At 43.9% G+C, this 20,902-nt stretch overlaps 1 protein-coding gene across 4 annotated transcripts in view; it reads left to right on the forward strand.

The window, feature by feature from the left end:
• DIP2C (disco interacting protein 2 homolog C) overlaps window positions 1–14,282 on the forward strand; it is a 325,425-nt gene extending 311,143 nt beyond the window's left edge. For 3 of the 4 annotated variants that reach the window (XM_054193648.1, XM_054193649.1, XM_054193650.1), the window contains 5 exons: window positions 1,540–1,597; window positions 2,762–2,836; window positions 3,915–4,089; window positions 5,919–6,042; window positions 10,910–14,279. In XM_054193648.1, coding sequence (XP_054049623.1) covers window positions 1,540–1,597; window positions 2,762–2,836; window positions 3,915–4,089; window positions 5,919–6,042; window positions 10,910–11,162 — 685 coding nt within the window. In that variant the 3' untranslated portion in view covers window positions 11,163–14,279. Of the gene's footprint in view, window positions 1–1,539; window positions 1,598–2,761; window positions 2,837–3,914; window positions 4,090–5,918; window positions 6,043–10,909 lie in introns of all 4 variants that reach the window. The other variant, XM_054193647.1, reaches the window with a different exon arrangement.
• The last annotated feature ends 6,620 nt before the right edge of the window (window positions 14,283–20,902 follow it).

Genomic DNA, 20,902 nt, shown 5'->3' on the forward strand with positions numbered 1-20,902 from the left:
AAATTGCTGGGTGTTTGGGTTGTGTCTCTTGCTGTTAGTGCAAGGAACTGTTCGCACTGATGTGCAGTGCCTCAGGGCTTAGCCCTGCCCTGTCCATCAAGGTTGAGAGGCTTCCCAGAACTGCAGATAAAACCCTAATCACTATTCCTGCCTTGACCTCGACAGTCCCAGCTTTTATAGAAGACGTTTGGAGCAAAGAAATAGTAAGAAAAAAAAAAAAAAGGACGATCTTTTTCCATCTCCTTTACGTTTAGGGGCTGAACTTGCAAAGCTTTGTTCTTTTCCAGAGGGACCTCTAGCTGAGGTCTCTCTGTGCCTCATCCCTCCTTTCCCAAACTGAGCACTGCAGTACTCTGTCTATAAAAAGACCTCAAAACAGGCCGAAAAAGATCTATCGTGAGTGCTCATAACAGACTGCAGTTTTATGATCAGTTTAACCAGATCCAGTTCTCCACCCATCTACTCCTAGCTACGTCTTCTCTTCCGATGTTACATCTTTACTTTTTACAGGGTTGGGTTTTGGGCATCTTGTGTTGTGTGTTTTTTTCTTTTTCAATCACAGATCTGAGGGGAGGAAAGGGGTAAGAACAGCTCTTTTGGCAGAAGTCCAGATTTAGATTGATTCAGTGGATTATGGAAAATGTTCAGGAGTGGGAAGTTTAAGGTTTTCATGGGTTGTTAGAGCTTTTAAGTTATCTCACTTAGGATACAAGAATGCCTAGATGTTAACAGTTTTCTTCACCATCTACTGGCTGAGATCATCAGCTATTTTAGGACTTTAAAGTCTCTTTCATTCTAACCTGCTGAGTACTTTTCTAAGGTTAAATGAGGAATTTCCTTCCAGACCATCATACCACTGAAGATGAGCTGCCATTTCTGTTCCTATAGTGGGAAAATAAGTTATCTAAGAAAGGAAGAGAGAGGACCAGAAAGCCACACTCAGAGAAAGGGTCTGACCTCAGCAGTAATAACATTTTTCATTAAATGATTTCTTTTGTTGTTATTAAAATGTTTATCAACCACTGTCCATTGAAAATAATTAAAAGATTGCAAATGCAAATTTCAAGCTGTGTCCGGGTTATGAGCTATTTCGATATGACTTTGATTTTAACTGTTAGCTACTCGTGGAATGTGGTTGCTCACTCAGCTCACGTGCTTTTGTGTCTGTGCCCTGACATTTATGATGTTCTTGTGGGAAATCAATATTTTAGATCCCTCTTGTTGTGAATAAATTTGTGCATGGAATTCCATTTACGAAAGTCTATCAAAAACAAATAAAAGGCACCATCTACATCTGAAGAATTTAATATTTAAGAAAACATTCACGCACATCTTTTTTTCATTATTTTCCCAGCCATAAGTCTTGACTAAGATTAAATATTGGGCCTGATTATCTTCTACAGGATATAAACTTCATCTGTTCCAAAAATAACATTAATCTCTGTGACCATTAGCAATTCCTTTTAGAAATAAATGTTAATGAAACGCAAATAAACTCAACCATGTATTGTGCGTATTATTTTTATATGTATTTTACAGAGTTCGTTTAGTTGAAAGAGGATCTCCACATAGTTTGCCACTCATGGAGTCAGGAAAAGTAAGTACTGAAAGAAGATTTAAACATACTTTTTATGGTAAATATTTTCAGTAAATTTCCATTTCTGTTCATTTTTACATTAATATAGTGTTGAGGAAGGTTTTATCAGATGTGCAGACTGAAGACGTTTCTTTACGGTTGAGGTTACAGCACGATGGCGGTAACTGATGCATTACTGCTCTCTCAGAAGCTGCGCCTCCCTCTTCTATGCAAAAAGCATTTCCTTCTTTTATGCAAAAGGAAGGTATTTTGTCCTCTGCGTCTCACTCTTGAAACAGCCAACAAATGTGCCGCTAGAATGTTTTATCTACAGTTTTATCAATGTAGACCCACCTCCACTGAGAACTGGCCTGAGGTTACCAATGCTGTACTCATGGGCTACTGATCACCTGCAGAGGGACGGTGCCTGGTGGGTGGCACCGCTGTGGGGACAGGATGAGGACACAGGACCAGCACACAGCGACAGGGGTGCTGCCTCAGCTCTGTCCCTGACTGCGGTGTCTGGCCGTGCCCCGGTGACTGAGATGTACTGCTAAGTGTGGTCTGCCTCTGGGAGAAAGGAGAGGTGCCGTCACTGGTGCACTGAGCCACCAAGACTCTCCCTGCTCACTGACCGCCCTTCACACTGCAGATGCTCCTCTGAAGCTTTCTAACCATACCTCTGCAAACACTCATGGTCAGAGGATGCTCCCTTTTCTGTTTGAGGGTGTAACATCTGCCCACTTCTGTAGTCGTTGAATGTCCGTTACATGAAGTCATTGGCAGGCCCTCATTCTGGGGAGAACGCGTCATGCCTCTGGCTTTCTTTTTGTTTCACACCAGAGTTTCATGTGGCTAGCATTTTGTCTTGGTTATTTTTTCTATTCTAATATGTACTCTGGGCCATTTGGCAGGATTTTTGTATTGTAGCTGAACATTTGATTTCTGAGGAGTTTTTAATGATGGAACAGCTTTCACAAAGCGAAGAGGCTTTGTAGCATTTCCCAGATATCTCAGAATTTATTACATCTATGGACTATTTGATTTTTTTTATGTTACAAGTCTATTTTAACTTTTTAAGGGTTTCTTCTAGTTTCTAATGAAGGTTTTTTGGGATGAAGAGTCAGCATATGATTGCGTAAGCTGGTATCTGCTTTCTTACTGCCTCATGTTTTCTTTCAATAGATCCTCCCAGGAGTACGTATCATTATTGCTAATCCAGAAACAAAGGGGCCCTTAGGAGATTCTCACCTTGGTGAGGTGAGTCATGAAAACTTAACCTTTGTATGCTCTGAACTAAGGTGCAGAGATAAAGCTGTCATCGTGTGTGCCAATGGTTTCCTATAATATGTCTTATCAAGTGTCCAGTTAAGAACATTGTGAATTCTACAGAGCTTTATAGTATACAGTGTGTAGCATGGTATTTGTATCATTATTAAAATTGTTAGGAACATACTTGATAAATACTAATAATAGCTCCTTTGTCAAAAAACTGAAAAAAAATCTACTTTTTCTAATTGTATTTTCTACTTTGTGCTTCGCTATTTCTGATGGAAAAATACATGAAAAAACAAGTTTATTGATTAGACTAATTTCAGCTAGATGGTTTTTCTAGTGCTATTCTTTTTATAATCATTGTGCTCCAACGCACTGAAGTACTCTCATTAGCTAAGTTGAGCAAGGCTATATGTTTTTCTAATTTATTTTATGTTTCTAGAGAGAAAAACAAATGTTATTTTCAAGGAGCAATTAAAGTTCTAATTAACAAAATGAAGAGTTTGTTTAGGCATAATTAAAACTACAATCTGATTTGTGAGATTCATCTGTAAGATTTCATTGCCATGAAGTCCTTCCCCATAGGTGAAGGTCCCTGGCTTCACCCTTTAAAATAATCATTCTGGTGGTCATGGAGGATGCCCTGCTGGAGTAAAAACACTGAACCGGGAGGGGAGGACTATAGAAAGAGCACTGTGGTCTATAGGCTCTTCTGAAAATTGCCATAGCCAAGCAAACCTCCGAGCGAGCTGAGCCGTTCCAGGAGGCTGTGCAGGTCTTTGGCTAACCTGGGGCCGGAGGGCTGCAGGATGCATGTCCCCGCGGACGTCAGTCCAGCATCCCGGTCCCCAAGGCACGGCTCAGATCCGCACTCCAGCTGCAGCGAGGTTAGACTGGGGTCTCTGTGCCTAAAACTGGGTCAGTTGAGGGTTCAGAAACAGTGTTGAAAGGCATTATAGTATTATCGAGCTATGACTAAAAATATTTGCATGAAGAATTTTCAATAACGCTTCATTCTGGAAAACTACTTTAATTAATACCAGTATAATTGCTTTTAACTTAGATATGGGTTCACAGCACTCACAACGCCAGTGGGTATTTTACCATCTATGGAGACGAATCTTTGCAATCGGATCATTTTAATTCAAGACTCAGCTTTGGAGACACACAGACTATTTGGGCTCGAACTGGCTATCTGGGGTTCCTGAGAAGAACAGAACTCACAGATGCAAATGGAGGTAAGAGGTTTCTCATCATATAGGTCTATGCACAGAATTTGCATTATTTGGAGGCTGAAACGGTGTCTCTTGGCCTGCAGTACCTGATGTGTTCAGTCTGTGAAACCTGTAGAACTCCAAAAAAGCCTCAGTTAAAATAATCAGGAAATAAAACAAAGGGCAAGATTTCCCTGTTCCTTTGCTGTGCCTCAGATGCTATAAATCCCCTCCACTGGTGACTTTTTGGCACTGTTAATGTGCCAAGTGCTTTTGCTTGAAAAATAAGAAATACAGGTTAAAATGCCATCATTTGCTCTGGCACTCGTATCCGCAGGAATGCATTCATGCAGATAGAAAAAGCCCAGTTGTGAGTCTGAGCCCTGTCCCTCCTGTGACAACCATCTTTGATAATTCTTCTGTTATAAACTTATTTACAGAAGCTGTCCATTTCTCAAATCTCCCCATCGTTAAGGCTGCGGGGATGGTTACTGAAATGTAAGACAAGCAGTAGCCTGCTGGAGAAGCTACGGGGTGTTTGGGTTTCTGTCGGGAAGGTGCAGGATTTTGTTACTTGTTTTTATGACGTTTCTTATTTCATGTCCACACGTGAGCAAACAACACTGCCGGGTGCACCAAGTCTCTGCGTGGGAAAACGTTGCTTCCCTGTGATTTCTGCAGAGCACAGTGCCACGAGTGGCGGCTGCCTGAGGTGGCCGTCGAGGCTGTTGGCAAAGTATGGATTCTAGCAGTGCCACGAGCACCCCCAGGAGCCATCCCAGGGCCCCCCGTGTCAGTGCAATTACAAGAGCCGCTATTGAGCCAAAGAGTGAATTCATCAAATCTGAAAGCATTTTAGTAATCACTGTGGATTACGACTGCTGCCCATCTCCTTATGTTAGCATCCTCCTGAAGAGATTTACTTTCTGTTGCACAGGCTTTTTTCATTTCGTAACGATAGCCCAGCCTTGAGAAAATTCAGGATTCTCTGAGAATATTGCAACCTAAGCGTCCAAATGGCTTAAATCTTCTCCTGGCAAAGAGTTGCTACGTCTCAGTTCTCCTCCCCCATTTAGCTCCCAGTGCAGAAAGTTCTCTGCCCTTTATTACTGGTAGAGGTTATATTGCTATTACATTACCACCATGCAACTATGTAAATTAATGTAAAAAGAGCCAGTTATCTGCTTATAAGTCTATTAGCAAATGTTATTTCTTTATCAATAACATGCAGTCATTTATTATCAGCCTAATATCTTTTAAAAAGTGTCATTTCAGCCTCATTTATTTCTGTAGTTGGGAAAAATTTGTACTATAAGAGCATTACGCTCCAGAGCTTGCCATTTGTCTGAATGAGCAGTTTGCTATCTGGCATACAGCACATATTTCTAGTTTATTGATAAACACCTTTGTAATACACCTTAAGCATCAGTAATGAACGTCTCAAAGCCACTGGCAGAACATCATCCATTGCGTTAGGGTCAAATCCATCTTTTCTATTTCAAAAGAAAGAGAGAGAAACAAGGAGCCTATTGTCTTAAAAAAGAATGAGTCTGTTCTGCATCCACCTGGAAGAAAAACAGGAATTTGTCTCAGTGTCTTTGGATAAAGGCTTCCACCTTTCTCTTCTTCAAATGGGAATAGTGTTTCTGCCTTCCTTTCTTCTGCTTTCTGCTCTGCGTTGCACTTCAGTAATGGAAAATTCTCATTAGTTCGGAAATCACCTTGGGGTTTCAGAAATTCAGGGATAACTTAACAAATGTTATACTTGTTTTACTTATTTATTAATGTGAACATTTTCTTTAATTTAATGTGCTGGAGAATAGAATCATTAATATTTTTTTCGTTACAACCAGAACGCCATGATGCACTTTATGTTGTGGGTGCATTAGATGAAGCCATGGAGTTACGAGGGATGAGATACCATCCGATCGATATTGAAACCTCTGTAATTAGAGCACACAAGAGCATCACAGAATGGTAAGGATTGTGTAACACCAGGGCACTTATGTAAAGCTGAAATATCTATAATGTCTGGGGCTTTTTCTTGGATGTTGCAATTGATCCAGGAAATGGCCTGTCGGGATGGTCACAGGATTTATAACCCAGCTGTAAAATAAGTCTGTAGGATGCAACTTTTCACAAACGGATTTAATCAGGAAGGACAGTTTTCTGCTAAGATCATTCAATATGTTTCTTTTTTTGTGTGGTTTTATGTACAAATGAGGATTAAACTTTTAATTTGAGAGAGCCAAGCAGCTCTCAGGCAAGTCAGTAGTTGTTTCTTGGAGTTTTGAGATGTATATTCTAACCAGGAAGAGCAAACTGGTATGAGTTCAAGCTTTCGGAGTGCTGTTCTTAGAAGGAGTAAGCAAGCAAACATTTCAAATAAATGAACACACTAATAATCTTTATTAGTGAAGACACTTACTTTTGAATTGGTTATTAATAAATCAAGCAGTGATCAAATCAAGGTCACAATGGAAATTGAAGCAGTAAATCAATGAGTTAATAATGATGTTGTCTTAATCAATATCACATCATCAAATGCACACAGCAGGTAATAATTTCTCGAGGCCGACATGAAAACAAATTGCTTTTCATTATTCTTGCATCAGAAGACTCGAGGCAGGTAGTTGTTTTGTTTTGATATAACCTCAGCTCAGCTCTTCTCCTTTGAACCGAAACGAACTTGTCGCAACAGCCAGAGCAATTTAGCGAGTATAAGACGTGACTCTCCATTTTTCTTTTCAATCCTGGCCACAGAGGTGTGTCCTGGAGCAGTAAACTTAATAATGAAGCACAGCCACCGGACTGGTTCCTTTAGTCAAACCACCTTACTTTTTTCTTAAGTATCTGTTAAAATTAAGGCAGTTAATTGCTTGGCTGACTTGTAACTGAGGTTTTGCCTTATTGGCTCCTCCCTAGAGCATCATCATAACTGGTGTGGGCTTGTGCCAGCTGGCCATTACACAGGGTGGAGGATTCTGTGTCCTCATATAGACCAGTGTGAACACTTTAAGGATGCTGTGAAATTCTCCTTGAAATGTGTCAGATCAGTATCGGCAGCGGATGGAAAGTTCTCCTATTTAGGGACAGCTCTATTACAAGATGACCACAGACTCATATATCGATGTGTTCAGCAGTACCTGTTTGTCAGAGATTTGTATGTCCTCAAAGTGTGAGCTCATGGGCAGTGAATGAAGTAGCCATATCACACTGCAGAAATGGTCATCATGGGTTTCAGTGGCCAAAAATGCTTAAATTATGTTCCTTTTTTCAAGACCACATGAATTTTCATTGTCATGAGAATGCTGAGTGGGATAGTGGCAGCTAAAAAAGGGTTGGGGTATGCTGGGAGGACCGAAGAAAAAGGCCACTGAATTTCTGCAAGAAGGTAGAAGTACATGAAATAATTCTTGGTGCCTTAACACTTCCCGGTAGTTGGGTGATAATGTACAAGGCACATGAATGAGATTTCAGAAAAATAACGCTGTACTATGACTGCCCTTTGCCCAAGGGCCAAAACTGAAAGTCTTCAGGTTTGTTTTTTCCTCAAAGAGAAATTGCTGCTGAGTTAGGTGTTTCTCTGATGCGGTCCCTGTAGAAAACAGACACACAGTAGTTCAGAATGACAGCGTCTGGTTTGCTCACAGTTCCCAACCTCTTCCTAAACCAGAGCTCTGCCTAAAAGTCCCCTCAAGCCACCATCATGAGTTTTCATTCATAGTCCTAGTCCTGACTGTCCTTGACTTTGCTGACTTCTCTTTCAGCTTCTCCTAGAGGTCCTCCTCTTGTTTGTGTGAAACACCCCTTGACGAAATAACGGCCAGTTAAATCTTTTAGATATACTTTGCATATGCCTTTCTTTGGATGGGGGCATGAGCCTCTATTCTTGTTGGAGGCCACTGTTGTGTCAGTGACAATGACCCATTAAGGATTTAACTGCATCGATACCTATGGCAAATGAAAGGTGCTGGGTACGTCCACTCGGTAGATTGTAAAAATAGCCTCAGCTTCCAAGAAACACACGCTCATTTTGTAACATTTAACGTGATTGAGGAAAGTGGTCACTTGTTGACTAATGTGTGATCCTGCAACTTCTGTCATTGAGAATCAGATCTAAAAGGTCATTTAACATTATTCTTGTCTCTTAATAAATTTTATCACAAAATCAACAACCTCTGACCCTGGACCCCCTGTGTCTCAATACGTAACACACAGGAGTGGCGCAGTCTGTTTTTATTGTGATGTATAACTACAGCAGGCATTTTTGAAAGTGTTTTTAATACTGAAAAATATGCTGAGAAATAATGTACGTGTATGTATTTTAATTAAAGCACATTGTTGACTCATTTAAACTTCAAACCCTTGAAAGAGGAACAGAATGTAGCTTCCTGGAATTTGCTAAGAAGTGGTTTTCTCGCTCTGCATAATGATAAAGAGGTAAAGCTCCACAAGATACTTGGAGAAGAAAACCATTACGGGCCTCTTTCTCTGGAGGTGTTCTAACAACTTCCTTGCTTTTCCTGAAGCGTTTGGTGGGTTGGAAGCAGCAGGAGGGGCCATTCCCAGCTCAGCGCATCGGCTGTGTTGCATCCACTGGGTGTGACTCCGTAATTTCTTGAGAAAGTGCAGCCTTCCTGGGTCCCTAGTCTTTAGGTTTTGGGGGTGTTTTTTTTTAATTCATGAGGGCTAGAAAGTATTCATAAGTTATATATGCTGGCCAATTTATCTTCCCCTCAACTGGTGAGAGCATAAAGGGCAATATTTTATTTTACTTAAAGTGATCACCAGTGAGTTAGAATCATGACAATGAAATGAGTTTTTAAATTAAATGGAAACCCTCTTCGGAGTGTTAATGGCTCTAGGACTTAACAGAAGCTTCGTGAAGGTTTTGGGAATCAGTCCTCTGAACTCAGACAAGCTAACTTATCCTAAGCCATGTTTTAGGGACCTGCTCCTAAATCTTGCCATAAATTGCTTTTCCAAGTAACAAGCTAACAGTTAGTTTAAGTGCTAACTTATAGTTTAATAAAACCTCCCCAGGCTTTTTTGTTAAAATATATATAATACTAATTCAGATATTTGTACAGCAATCCATAAAAATTCTAGGACCTCTCTGGAGATGGTCACCTGTGCAGACTGATACTTCACTTTGTTAATATTCAGCATCAATCAAAACTTACTAGAATGTCTGTGAAAACATAATTACAAATTAAAATTCATTTCACAGGAGCAGTAAGTCAAAGGGAGCCTGCACAGCCTTGCTGTGGCTGTCCATTAGTTTTCCAGATCAATAAGCACATAAGAATTCAATCAAATAGTACTTTGGCAGGATCTGAAAATGAAATTTTTTTTACCAGTAAGTACTTTTCTCCTAAAATCCATTCTGTTAAGCGTCAACATAGAGCACATTTTCATAGCTAACTTTTGGGCAAAGTAAGCTATGTTTCCAAAGTACAGGGATTTTCAGAATTGTCTTAGTAGACTAAAACAGTGCGCTTCTGTCTCAATCACGCGTTGACCTTGGGGTAAGTAGCTCTTTTCGAAGTTGGCTAATATACATAATACATTCTAACTTTCAGATGGTTATGCTCGAAACAGTTCTGGGAAATTATCCCCTGATTTTATAAGGTAAAGGAGGGTAAAGTACAGGGCTTGATGTATCAGTTACATGTGTAGAATATTATTATTTACACTATGGAATAAGTTAGAGGAAGAAATAACCATCATCTGCGTCTTAAACACCTGCAAGGAAGAATGAGAGTGCTCTTTGTGGAGTCTCAGTCCCGTTGACCTCTTGTGGGACTTCAGAGGCTTTGGAAACATCTGAGACGTGGGGAGGAGGATGGAGGGAAGCACACACCGGACTTCCATGCCCTCCCAGCCTCCATGTTCGGAAGGATAAATGCATTGTCCTTAGCCAGAAAAGATGCCCAGTAGCAGAAGCCAAAATTTACCTGCTTTGGCTCAAGGGATTAACCAAAATGTTGGGATCTTACAAAATTGTTTTAGTAAAGAGGAGATACTGGTGATAATGGTGTTCCCTTGACCATCTCACCCGTTAGTAGGGAATGTAAAACCTCCTGTCCCCTTAAACCCAACAGAAATAAAACACAGCTGAAAGAAAACAGATGGAGACACTGCCTATTTCTGCATCAACCAATTGGTCCAGAAGAATCGCAGCCCTTTTGTGCTGAGCTCTGACCTGCCTGGACAGCAGCCAGACCAGTCCAGAAGGCACGTAGCCATGTCAGCCCAGCACTGGGCAAGCGAGGAAGGCCCCTCCCCGGCCACCCGGGGACCCCTGTGCAGCCTGCGCTATTACGCCATGTAAACCCGCCCAGGGCTTCGCAGCCCTTCGCTAGGCAGAGTTTATCCCAAAGATCTTTCCGCTTAGACTACGTTCCTGCTGTTCCTTTTGGTGCCTCCTCTTTTAACCTCATTTGCTCTTCTGGGCTGCTCTTCAAAAAGCCCCGTCCACCCACACATCTCTCATGCATGCCTTCATGAACACAGCAGTGCTGTGACAGTCCTCTGGCTTCAGAGACAACCCCACTTGTCTCACTACCTCCTTACATGATGGGCAAGGATTAGACTCGCGTTTCTGTAAAGTTTATCCCAGTGCTTAGTATTGCAGCAATGTAAAAGTGAGAGCTAGGGGGGCTGCTCTTCTGCCCTGCCTCCAGGCATGGTCTCTCTTGCTACTTGGGCTTTGTGATGAGCAAACAGAAGAAGCCCTAGGAGTTGAAACAAAAAGAGTAACCAAGGTTAAATGAAAAGGGTAAAAAATGAAATGGGGAGAAAAACCCCAGCACTAATATTATTTTTTCTTTCCTTCCAGTGCGGTGTTTACCTGGACAAATTTATTGGTCGTTGTAGTTGAGCTGGATGGATCGGAGCAAGAAGCTTTGGACCTGGTTCCTTTGGTCACCAACGTGGTCCTGGAGGAACACTATCTGATTGTAGGGGTGGTGGTGGTTGTGGACATTGGTGTAATTCCTATCAACTCCCGTGGAGAGAAACAACGTATGCACCTACGAGATGGATTTTTGGCAGACCAGCTAGATCCCATCTATGTGGCCTACAACATGTAGTCTTGTACCTTAAAGCTTCCATGGACTTTACCATAGATGTATAAAATTTTTTGGTGTCCACTAAAAAAGTGTGCAGATAAGATGCTGACACTCATCAGAATGGAACTGTTTCTATTACGACTTTTCAAAGCAGTCACGATTGGCAGGAAATAAAATGTGAAATGTTTTCTTTTACCACTAAATTTTAGAAAAGAAGGACTATGGGGTAAGGCCCTTCAGTGTGTTGGAAAAGCCCATTTTAAACTTTTTTTTTTTTTCCCGCTTATTGGACAATACTGCTTTTTGAGTAAATGTGGCTTTGTATTTTACACTAAGTAAGCTGAAGTAGATTTTTTTTTTTATTCTGCCCTCCAAATGGATTCTTTTAAAAAGATTTGCATACTAACACAAATAATTGTTTTCTTCATTTGTTTGAATATGTCATAAAAAGCTGATGAATACAGATCTGTTACTAACTTAAGCCATTTTAGATCCCACATCTTAGGAAACTGTGTAGTGGTACGAGGAGAATACCCAAAGTAGCACCTTTCAATTAGAAACCTTGCAGCTTTCTGTCGGAGATGCTGAAAGCCCAAAGGCCGAAGAGCCTTTGCTGTTAGCGTTAGAATGGAAGAAATTTATAAATAAGGTATTTCGGCAATGAACTTGCAAATATCTTTGTACTAAACTAAAAAGATAAAATAAGTTAACTACTTCTTCTGTAATTATGTACAAAACGTTTAATTTATTTTGATCTCTTTAGAAGTATAAAAGAGAAAAAAACATTCAAGAATATTAAACTCTTGAAATGTTTGCTAATATAAAAACAAAGTGTTGTATTATCTTGAGTGGATAGTATCACATCAAATATATATATATGAAATATAAATTCACTAATGACAAAAGATTTTAAAGTTTAAAATGCAGTACTTGTCACTTGCATGGTGTCTCCCACTGTAGATAATCAAATGTTACTCACAAATTTTTGGAAAAAAAAAGCAATCCTGGATTGCTAAGTATCCCTGTCGAAAAGAATCCTCTAGATACCAGCAAGTGGAATTATTGCTGCCTTTAAGGCGGTGAATGAATTTAAGACTAAAAATGCACTACAATAATTTTCTTTTCTTTGCCATGGAGGCAACAATAACTATTCGTGCTGGCATGTGCATACACTTGTTAGACTTAGAAAAGGCAGGTTGAGGAATAGCACTGTTGTCTAGCTGCAGAACTTTGTTGCACAATTTTTTTTTCGTTGTTTTAGTTGGTGTTTTTATTGCTATAAGGAAAAGTTTTGGGGTTATTTGCACAGAGTTATCAATTTGCCTCTCAGCTAGGACACGTAGCTCGGTGGCCAATGCATCCAGTTTACATTTACAGGAAACGATTGTTTCGATGGTCTTTAATTTATTCCTTAACAGAGAGGAGCGTACAGTCACTACAGCCGGTTTGGCACGAATCGTGCATCTGCTAACTAGTCCCTAAACGCATTAAAACATCGGAGGAACTGATCTGCCTGTGTAAAGAACGGAGTCGTCCCGCGGTCTCCCGTCTGAGGCCGTCGCGGGAGAAGAGTAGGAAAACATGCATCACAGCTGCCTTCATTTTACTACCTTTGGATAAAAGAGAGGTTTGATTCCCCAGTTCTGTTGTCTTCCCTGCGCCCCGGGCCCCTTTTTTTAAAACCTTCCCCTTCCTTCACGTGGCCGTAACTGAATCGACCCGTTGGTGATCACGAGTGGGATCTACCAGCCGCAGTCCAAGAATGCTTTTCTTATTGTCCCCAATGGCGTTCATGTGCTGGCTCTCATTACCGGATATGCATGACTAAGATTGTTGCAGGGCAAATGTAACCATGTTTATATCACGTATAAGGGAGTCTCGATGCTGGGTGTTTAAAATCTTTTTAAAAGGTAGGGACGTTTTAGTCTGCATGTACAGTCCAGAGCATCTTGCCACGTCAGACGCGTTTTCTTTCCGACCACCCTTTCCGCCTTCACCGTCCTGTGAATAGCCCGATTCATGCTCTGCAGACCAATCCTATATTTTGTCGACTTCATTTTCTGCTCCCTAAAAAGAATAAAAATCTGTTCTTAATGGCAAGTTGTTGTAAGGTTTCAGACAAGATGTTGATTGATTACAAACATAATTGCAGTGTGTGAACTAACTTGTGAAGTCCTGCTATCGCTGATCTCAGTACTGCAAAACAAATCTCGCTGGCGTTCAAAGCATCACTTTAACCTTCACGAAGTCAACTTTGCATTTGTAGAGAATAAAAGAACTGCAATGCAGTTGTGAAACGCAGGTAATAACAGCTCTCTTCTGCAACCTGTCATCCGTGGTTGTTAAATCCTGAGTTAAGAGAAACGATAAACTGAGTTTCTGGTTTTGTTGTGCAAGCAAAAGGAAGGAAACATTTAAGCACCATCAGACTGAGCAATAAAGAAGGATTGTTCTGTATTAGAAACTGTACTGTAGATAAACCATTCATGAGAATGTATAAAATGTTTGTCTTGTGACCTTGTGCTTTTGGAGTCAGACAAAACCATGTAATCAACTTGATGCACATGCACAAAAAAAGAGGGTACACAATGAACATTTAAACACAAAACTAATCAAACAGGAGCAGATTCCTCATGGTGCTTGTTTATTATATATATTTAATCCTGCTTGACACTTTACCCAAGGGAAGACTGTCCCTTTTATCAGTTGAATGTTAGCAGCGTTATTTCATAGAGTGTGGTGACTGGTTAGAGAAATTCATGTAAAACTCAGCCAATCACAGTTTCAAACAAAAATTTTTATGTGCAAAGGACAGCAACCTTCTTGTATGTTAAACCACCAGTACGCTTTGTACATCTGTGATAACGCCTGTTTTATATTCAAATGAACAAATAAAAGCTTTTATTTTTGTTGCTCTGAAAATATCAGTTTCTTAATTAGTCATCTAAAATGGAGCTTCCGAGAGCTGCGGACGCTCGGTGGAGGAACATGGAGAGCTATACTGTAATTTTATTTTGTTTACCTCTCTTGTTGCATAATTTATTAGTACAGATCATTATACTTTTAACAATGTTTAAATACTGGTGTGGGCATTTATTGCTGAAAGACTTTCATATGGCAACAAATGTTTTTTGTGAAATGTTTTTTTAATTCTTTTTAATATATTCAAATATACTGTTCACATTTTTGCTGAAAGTGTAAAGATTATTGTAAGCTTGGTAACATTTTGTGAGAAGCAATAACAAGCATTAGTACTGTAAAACTCCTCAAATTTGTCACTTATCGCTTTTGTTGCAAGGTCTTGCTCACGACACGTTGCTGCTCAGTGGCTGAAGTTACTGATCCAGGTGCCGCACCTCCGCTGGAGCTTTCTGCCAGTGGAACCCTGTGGGTAACGGCCTGGTCACACCTGTGGGACTGGAACCTCCGTATCCATTCAGAAGCCTCAGACGAGCAGATGAAACCCCCAGGAAATGCGATCTGCCTATTTCCATTGGCCTTTTCCAAAAATACCGGGATTTCAGAGCTGGCTGCCAGTCGCTGAGTTGCAGCGTCCCCAGAGAAGAGGTTTGGCCGTAGCTCTGATTTTCCAAAAGTGATTTCAAAGGGTGAAATTCTGAGTCCTCGTTTCTTTGGTAGCCCACCTGAGAAGTTCAGGGTATAAAATCACATCTCCGATGGCTGAAATTTGAGGTCTGCTCATCGCAAGAGGTGGGTGCAGGTCAGAGAATCCACAGTTTTCCAGAGCAGAGAGTGCAACACAGAAACTGGGAGGAGAGGGCAGGGCAGGGCTGGCAGAAGGAAGAGGATGGCAGAACAGCCTGTAGTTCCTGATTCAGTTTTACAAATTTTTTGATGTTTTATGCTAATGGTGATGAGGATTTTTAAAAGGTCAGAACCTTTCAAGTACACATTTTAAAAATCATTTTGGCAAATGGTGGCTACAGCGCTGAAAAGCTGGTGAGGAATCTCAACAACAACAGCAACAAATGTGTAATAGGGTTAGAAGAATAATTTCATGCACAATAAGAACAGTATAATTCATTCATTATCAGGTTGATCCTAATGAGGTAAGAGCTGGGAAAAAAAGCTTGATAAAAGACCTTGTAGCTTTTTTCTGTGTTTTTCAACACAAAAATTTGCTTTATGCACCATTATCATCTGCGGCGGGGAGGGGGGCACGTGCAGAAAGATCAACAACGAATTCTCGCCAGTCGCCTTGTGAACGAAATCACAGGAGAGACGGGTTTGGGGGAAGTTCTCACTTTCTCCAGCACGGCCTTTTGCAGCCGGCCTGAGCCGTGGCCGAGCCCTCCCCGGGGACACCGGCCCCTGCCTGGGGCTCCCGTGGGGGGTGTGGGGATCTGGGGGCCTGGACTGTACAGCCCAGGCACAGCATCCCGGTGGGAATGGACCCCGCTGCCCCAGGGTGAGACACAACCCCGATTTTGAATTTTTTCTGTGTGTTAATGGAAGAACTTCTTAAAACCGGCTGAGATTTGAAGAGGTAAAAAAGCGTAACCAGATTCTACATTCTGAAAGTAGAAATTAATAGCTTCATTTGGAGATAAGAATTAAAAGTCCAACCTGAGCTATTTTTTTGGTATCCGGAGTGCTCCACTTGACAGCCCACCTTCCCAAAAGCCCTCCGTCACCTCGCCATGATTTAGATAAACAGGCTTTCCTTTCCAGGGTTTTTCTGTTCTCTATTGAGGGCTATCACCTTAAAGCTGGTCCAAAACGCCTCTCAAGGCTTGCCTCTTTTCTGCTGTACCTCACGGAGGTCAACATCTTTGAAGCAGCAGCTCTCCCTTTCTTACCCAGCAAACCAGCAGCAGCCCATTTCTGCGCATTTTTGGCATTCATCCTCATGCTGCAATGACATTTAAGATCAGCCATGGATGGATGACCCTGAGCAGGTCATGCTGCATCACACCAGTCAAAATCGGCACCAGGAGCACTCTGATACTTCTTTCTGGTCTTCATCAACAAGATCTCTTCAACGCCAAAGCCCTGTTGCCTTCTGTATGATCCAGCCAGGGGGAAAAAACCCAATGTCTTTGCCCCTGGGATCCCACAACACAATTAACAATAATTTCTAAAGTTATCGCAAAATTTTGTACGTCTGTGGCCAGTTAACGGGCTGATCCTAAAGGCACAAAGTTGATCTCGCTTTAACTTTATGCTTTGGCAGATTAGCGATGATGGGCTTCACGCAAGGGAGTGTCCTGTGGAGGGGTCTGAAGGAGGGGACGAAGGCGGTGGAAGCACCACGGCAGGGAAGGGCTTCCAAGTGTGAGTGGCAGCATATGGGGAAGGTTTGGAGATGGTGGGGAGAGGCAGGGAGAGAAAAGCTGTCCTGAGCCATCACTGCCGAAGAGGAGAACAGAGGGAGCCATAAGTGACGGGCAGGTTTAGGAAGAGCATTTGGTGTAGAAGGTGCAAGGCCAGAAAAGAGATGGTGTACGTGGAGGTAAGGGTCAACTGAGACTACCTAACCCTTTGGTCTCAGGCACCTAATTTTAGGGGTGACATTTTAATTTTCTCACCTAGGTGAGCCCGTTGCAGGTCAGGGAGCTCTGGGTGCTGGGACAAAGCTCACAGGCCCAGGTTCAGCCTGGAGGCGTGGATGAACCACCGCCTGCTGCGTTCAGGCAACGGGCTTTGGGATAAGACCCAAGAGAGGAAATGTATGGAGGCAGGAGGACAGACGTGGTGCAAGACAAGGACAGAGGTTATCGCTACCTGAAAGGTTCGGGAAACTAAAAGAACCCACATGTCTGTATGAGGGAAAGGCCGGGCTGAAGCGGGAAGTGCTGAGAGGAGACGAGAGCAAGAAAAGCAGCCGCATGCAAGGAAATCATGTTTCCATGAAGCGAGGTCGGGAGGGGAGTGTGGCGTGGCCAGTGTTCATGGAGCAGAGGAAGAGGAGAATTTGAGCCAACAACTGCCCAAAAGAAATTAGTGGCCAAGGAGATGCCCAGGAATTAAACTTTCCATTGCACACACACGTGCTTATCAGCATTCCTAGGACGCCTCTCACAAACATTTGGTTTCAGATGCTTTGCTGAAATCCGCAGGAGGATTTTTATCCATGTGCCCCCTTCTCTCCCCACTGCTCGCCGGGGCGAGGAGACCCATTCGTGTGCGTTTGCAGGGTCTGACAGCAGTGGGGACCCACGGCCCCAGGATGCTGCCAGGGCAGGCGCTGGGCACCCGCCATCCTGGCAACCCACAGCCCACCCTGCTGGCCGTGGGGGTAGGGCCAGCAAAAACGGAATGGGGAACACTGATGTTCTTCCCTTCCTTCCTCTTACAGCTCTTTGGTTAGTAAAAAGAAAGAAAAAAAAGCACACAAAGTGTATTCTCAGCTATAATTATATTTTCGTTCAAAGGATGGAAGTACTTTTTCATATCGGGGCAAAGCCTTTTAACAGAACAAGAGGCTTTTAACTGATGTTTTAAGCCATAATAAAATGACTATTAGAGATCACTCAACTTTGAGTATTTTCTAACAAAACCCAGATTTTTTCTTGAATGAAAACTTTTGTTAAAATGCTCCCATTTCCAGTGGATCACATAACAGGGTTGCAGCCTCCCTGGGAAAGCGGAGCAATTGCATTTTTGCTGTGCGTGCACGGGGACACGTGCAGAGGGACACGTGCACTTCCGTTGCCCTTCGCTTACAGCCAACAGCCCCATTTACTTCTCCAGCACAACAAAGCCAACACATCTGCAGGAGAGACACAAAGTCAGGCCGCAACGTGTCAGTTCCAGGGAGACGTGACAAAGTGTGTGTGTCAGAGGAAGAAACCAGAAATGCAGGTTACAATTAGCCTTGCTGACAGATTGACTTAATTTTAGGTTAAATATATTTGTTCTATTTACCCAGTTTTGATTTGAAAATGCCGAGCCCCAGGAAGAATGATAGTTAGAAGACACGATGAGAGCACTGGCTCGGTGCAGACCTGCACCTCAAGTCATACTGTTCAAAAAAAAAAACCACCTCAAAAAACCTGTCCCCTAAGCCCACATTTGACTTCAGTTTTGAATGGATCAACTCTATGTCCGAGAGAGCGCGTTTTCATCACGTCCTTAAAGAGCAGCAGGAGTTATATGGCTCCTTCGCAGCGCCGTGTGGTTCCCGTGAGGAAGTACACAACATCTCGGAGGGCTTTTCTGAAGTGGGGCACCACCAGCCCCGCTCGGCTGAGGTGGCGCTGGTGCCCTGCGCCCAGTCCGTGGGGGAGGCTGGGCTGGAGGAGCACCCCAACCCCCATGTGCCCCACGGGTTACAAGCCAGGCGAGGAGCCCCGCTTTGTGGCACCAATAGAGTCACACGGGACCTTTGAGGTCAGAGGGATGTGACCCTTTGTGAGTGCCTTTATACAGGAGCGTTCCTCCTCTGAACACAGGAGCAAGACAACCAAGCCACGGATTAAAAGATTGCTAAGAGAAATAAACAAGTAGAGTATAAAAGAAAGTCAAAGCAGAAAAAAAACCACTAAAATCCCATGGTTACTTCTTTGGACCCAGTTCTGCACCGCTTTTGTACGGTGGGCCCCAGTGAAGTCGTGTTAATAGAGATTCCAGAGTTGGAATTGCCACCCTGTCTTCCTATTGCAGCTTCTGCATGGGCAAATCAAAATGGTCCTCCTCATCCTCCTCCTCTTCCTCCTCCGCCTCCTCCTCCCTGTGCTCACACATTGCTTTGAATTTCAGCCGTAGCAGCTGCCATTTAGTGGAGCTCTTCCAAGCTCCAGGAGCTCACAAGACTTGGGGTCAGCCAACAAGCTGGAGGACTTCACCATAAAAATGCCATAATTTTTCCTCTGAGGCACTGAGCGGTGACCTACAGAAACAAGTTTCTAAATTCTTTTACGCAAGGGTTGTTGCGGGACGGGGACTCTGGACACGGCTTTGCTGCTCCAAAGGGCGATTGCCGCAGGTGGGAGCGATGGAAACTCCCTCTGCCCGGGGAGCTGCTGGCCAGAGACCGAGATTAGGGGAAGAACCGCCAAACTCTGAACAAGCTGTTACCAGAAAAGCCTGGAAATAGGTTCTATTTCTGCAGCTAATTCTGTACAGAGAGCGTACCCCTCTGGGAGCCTTCTACGACATAGAAAGACTTTGGGCCAGGGAAGCTTTCTCCTGTCCTGTCCAGGAGAAACCCCTGCCAGGGGGGACAGAGCGCAGCCCGAGGGGTGCCAGGGGCTGTCTGGGGGACACCTTGGGGAAGCTTTCAAAGGCAGCGAGCAGGGTTTTGGGAAAGGGGGGTGGTGGCACTGGTGACCTTCGTGGCGCGGGCAGCACTGGTTCCTCAGTCAGTCCCTGATGCTGAGCCGTCGCCGTGCTGGTCCTTGGGCAGGGGGGGCTGGATGCGGCACAGGAGGGCAAAAGGGTGGCAGCGCCGGGAGGAGGCATTTGGGGGGGCCTGTGGCTCTTATGCCTGGATTCCCAGTTGCCCTTTCCCTGCAGTGGCAGCGCCATCACGTCGCCTGGGACTGCGGGCGGGATCCAGGGTTCACCCACAGGCACCCGGCACCCAGAGGCGGGGCCCAGCCCCTGCCCAGCCCCAAAACCCCACGTCACCCCGACTGACCGTGATGAAATACAACCTCCAGGGCTTGGGGTGTCTTTTTTTGCGGGCACAGCGTTGCCCCCATCCAAATATCGCAGCCAGATGCGGGGGCCGTGCTGCCGGTGGGAAGGGGGGGCTGGTGCCAGGCCCTGGCTCAGCATCCAGCGGCCCCATCGGCAAAGAGCGGCTGCTCACTGCGAGCCCAGGGTTAAAATGCTGCTGGCTCCAGCGTCCCCAGGAAAAACATAACAAGCGATTGCACCAATGAGTTGCACATCGTTCCTTTCTTCAGGGGAAAAAGAAAAGGCTTTCCAGCACTCGTGGTCTTTACAGACGTGTGACAAGACAGGGAAAGGCTCCGTCACTGGGTCAAGCGTTGTCTCAGCCAAGGAAATTCTCTCTCCAGCGCCTCAGCCACGCACGGCAGAGTTTCTGCCCGCGCTTGTTCTCGGGGAAGGAGCCGGTGTTGTTCCTTTGCCGGGGCTGAGCAGCAGCAGAGCAGCTCCCCGCCTGCACCACGCTGCCCACGCCGCCGGGGTCTGGATGCTCTCGCGTGGAAAGGGTTCCTGTTCCTCCTAACACGGAATGGAAATTCCTCCAACACCCGTTAACAGGGTGCCCCGATGAGCCGAGGCGCGCGTGGGTGGCCCACGCCGGGCAAACCCCCTCTTTCCTGATGACAGGGGCTTCCAGAGCTGCTGTGTGCGCGGCACCCATTCCCCTTTTGCATTTAATGAAGCCACTTTCCACCCTGGAGGCTGCGTTGCAGGAGACAGAAGCGCCTTGGTGTGTCCAAGTGTGGGGGGATCGTGGCTCCCACAGGCTCTTCCCGTGGGAGCAGGAGCAGAGCCGGAGACCTCACCCGGCAGCAAGCGGGGTTGCAAATGATAATTTTCCCATTAACAAAGCAGTTAAAAAAAAATAGTGCTCTGGCTTTATTAATAAACATTGTTTTCTGCTGCAGAAGGCCTTTTCCAAACACTAGTGAAGCTTTCCGGATAACCAGCTTCACAGCGCCTTCTCTGTGCAGAACTAGAGTTTATTTTTAGGTACCTCTCTGGGGCAAATCCTATTTCCATGGAAGCTTTACGCCAGCTTAGCTTTCACTTCCAGGGAGTTAACAGGAACTGGCCGGTGGCTCCGTAAACAAACACATCTCTCTGCCTTTTCGCATGGCCCC

This window comes from Rissa tridactyla, chromosome 2, assembly GCF_028500815.1.
Source record: "Rissa tridactyla isolate bRisTri1 chromosome 2, bRisTri1.patW.cur.20221130, whole genome shotgun sequence".
In the NCBI taxonomy this organism is placed as follows: Eukaryota; Metazoa; Chordata; class Aves; order Charadriiformes; family Laridae; genus Rissa; species Rissa tridactyla.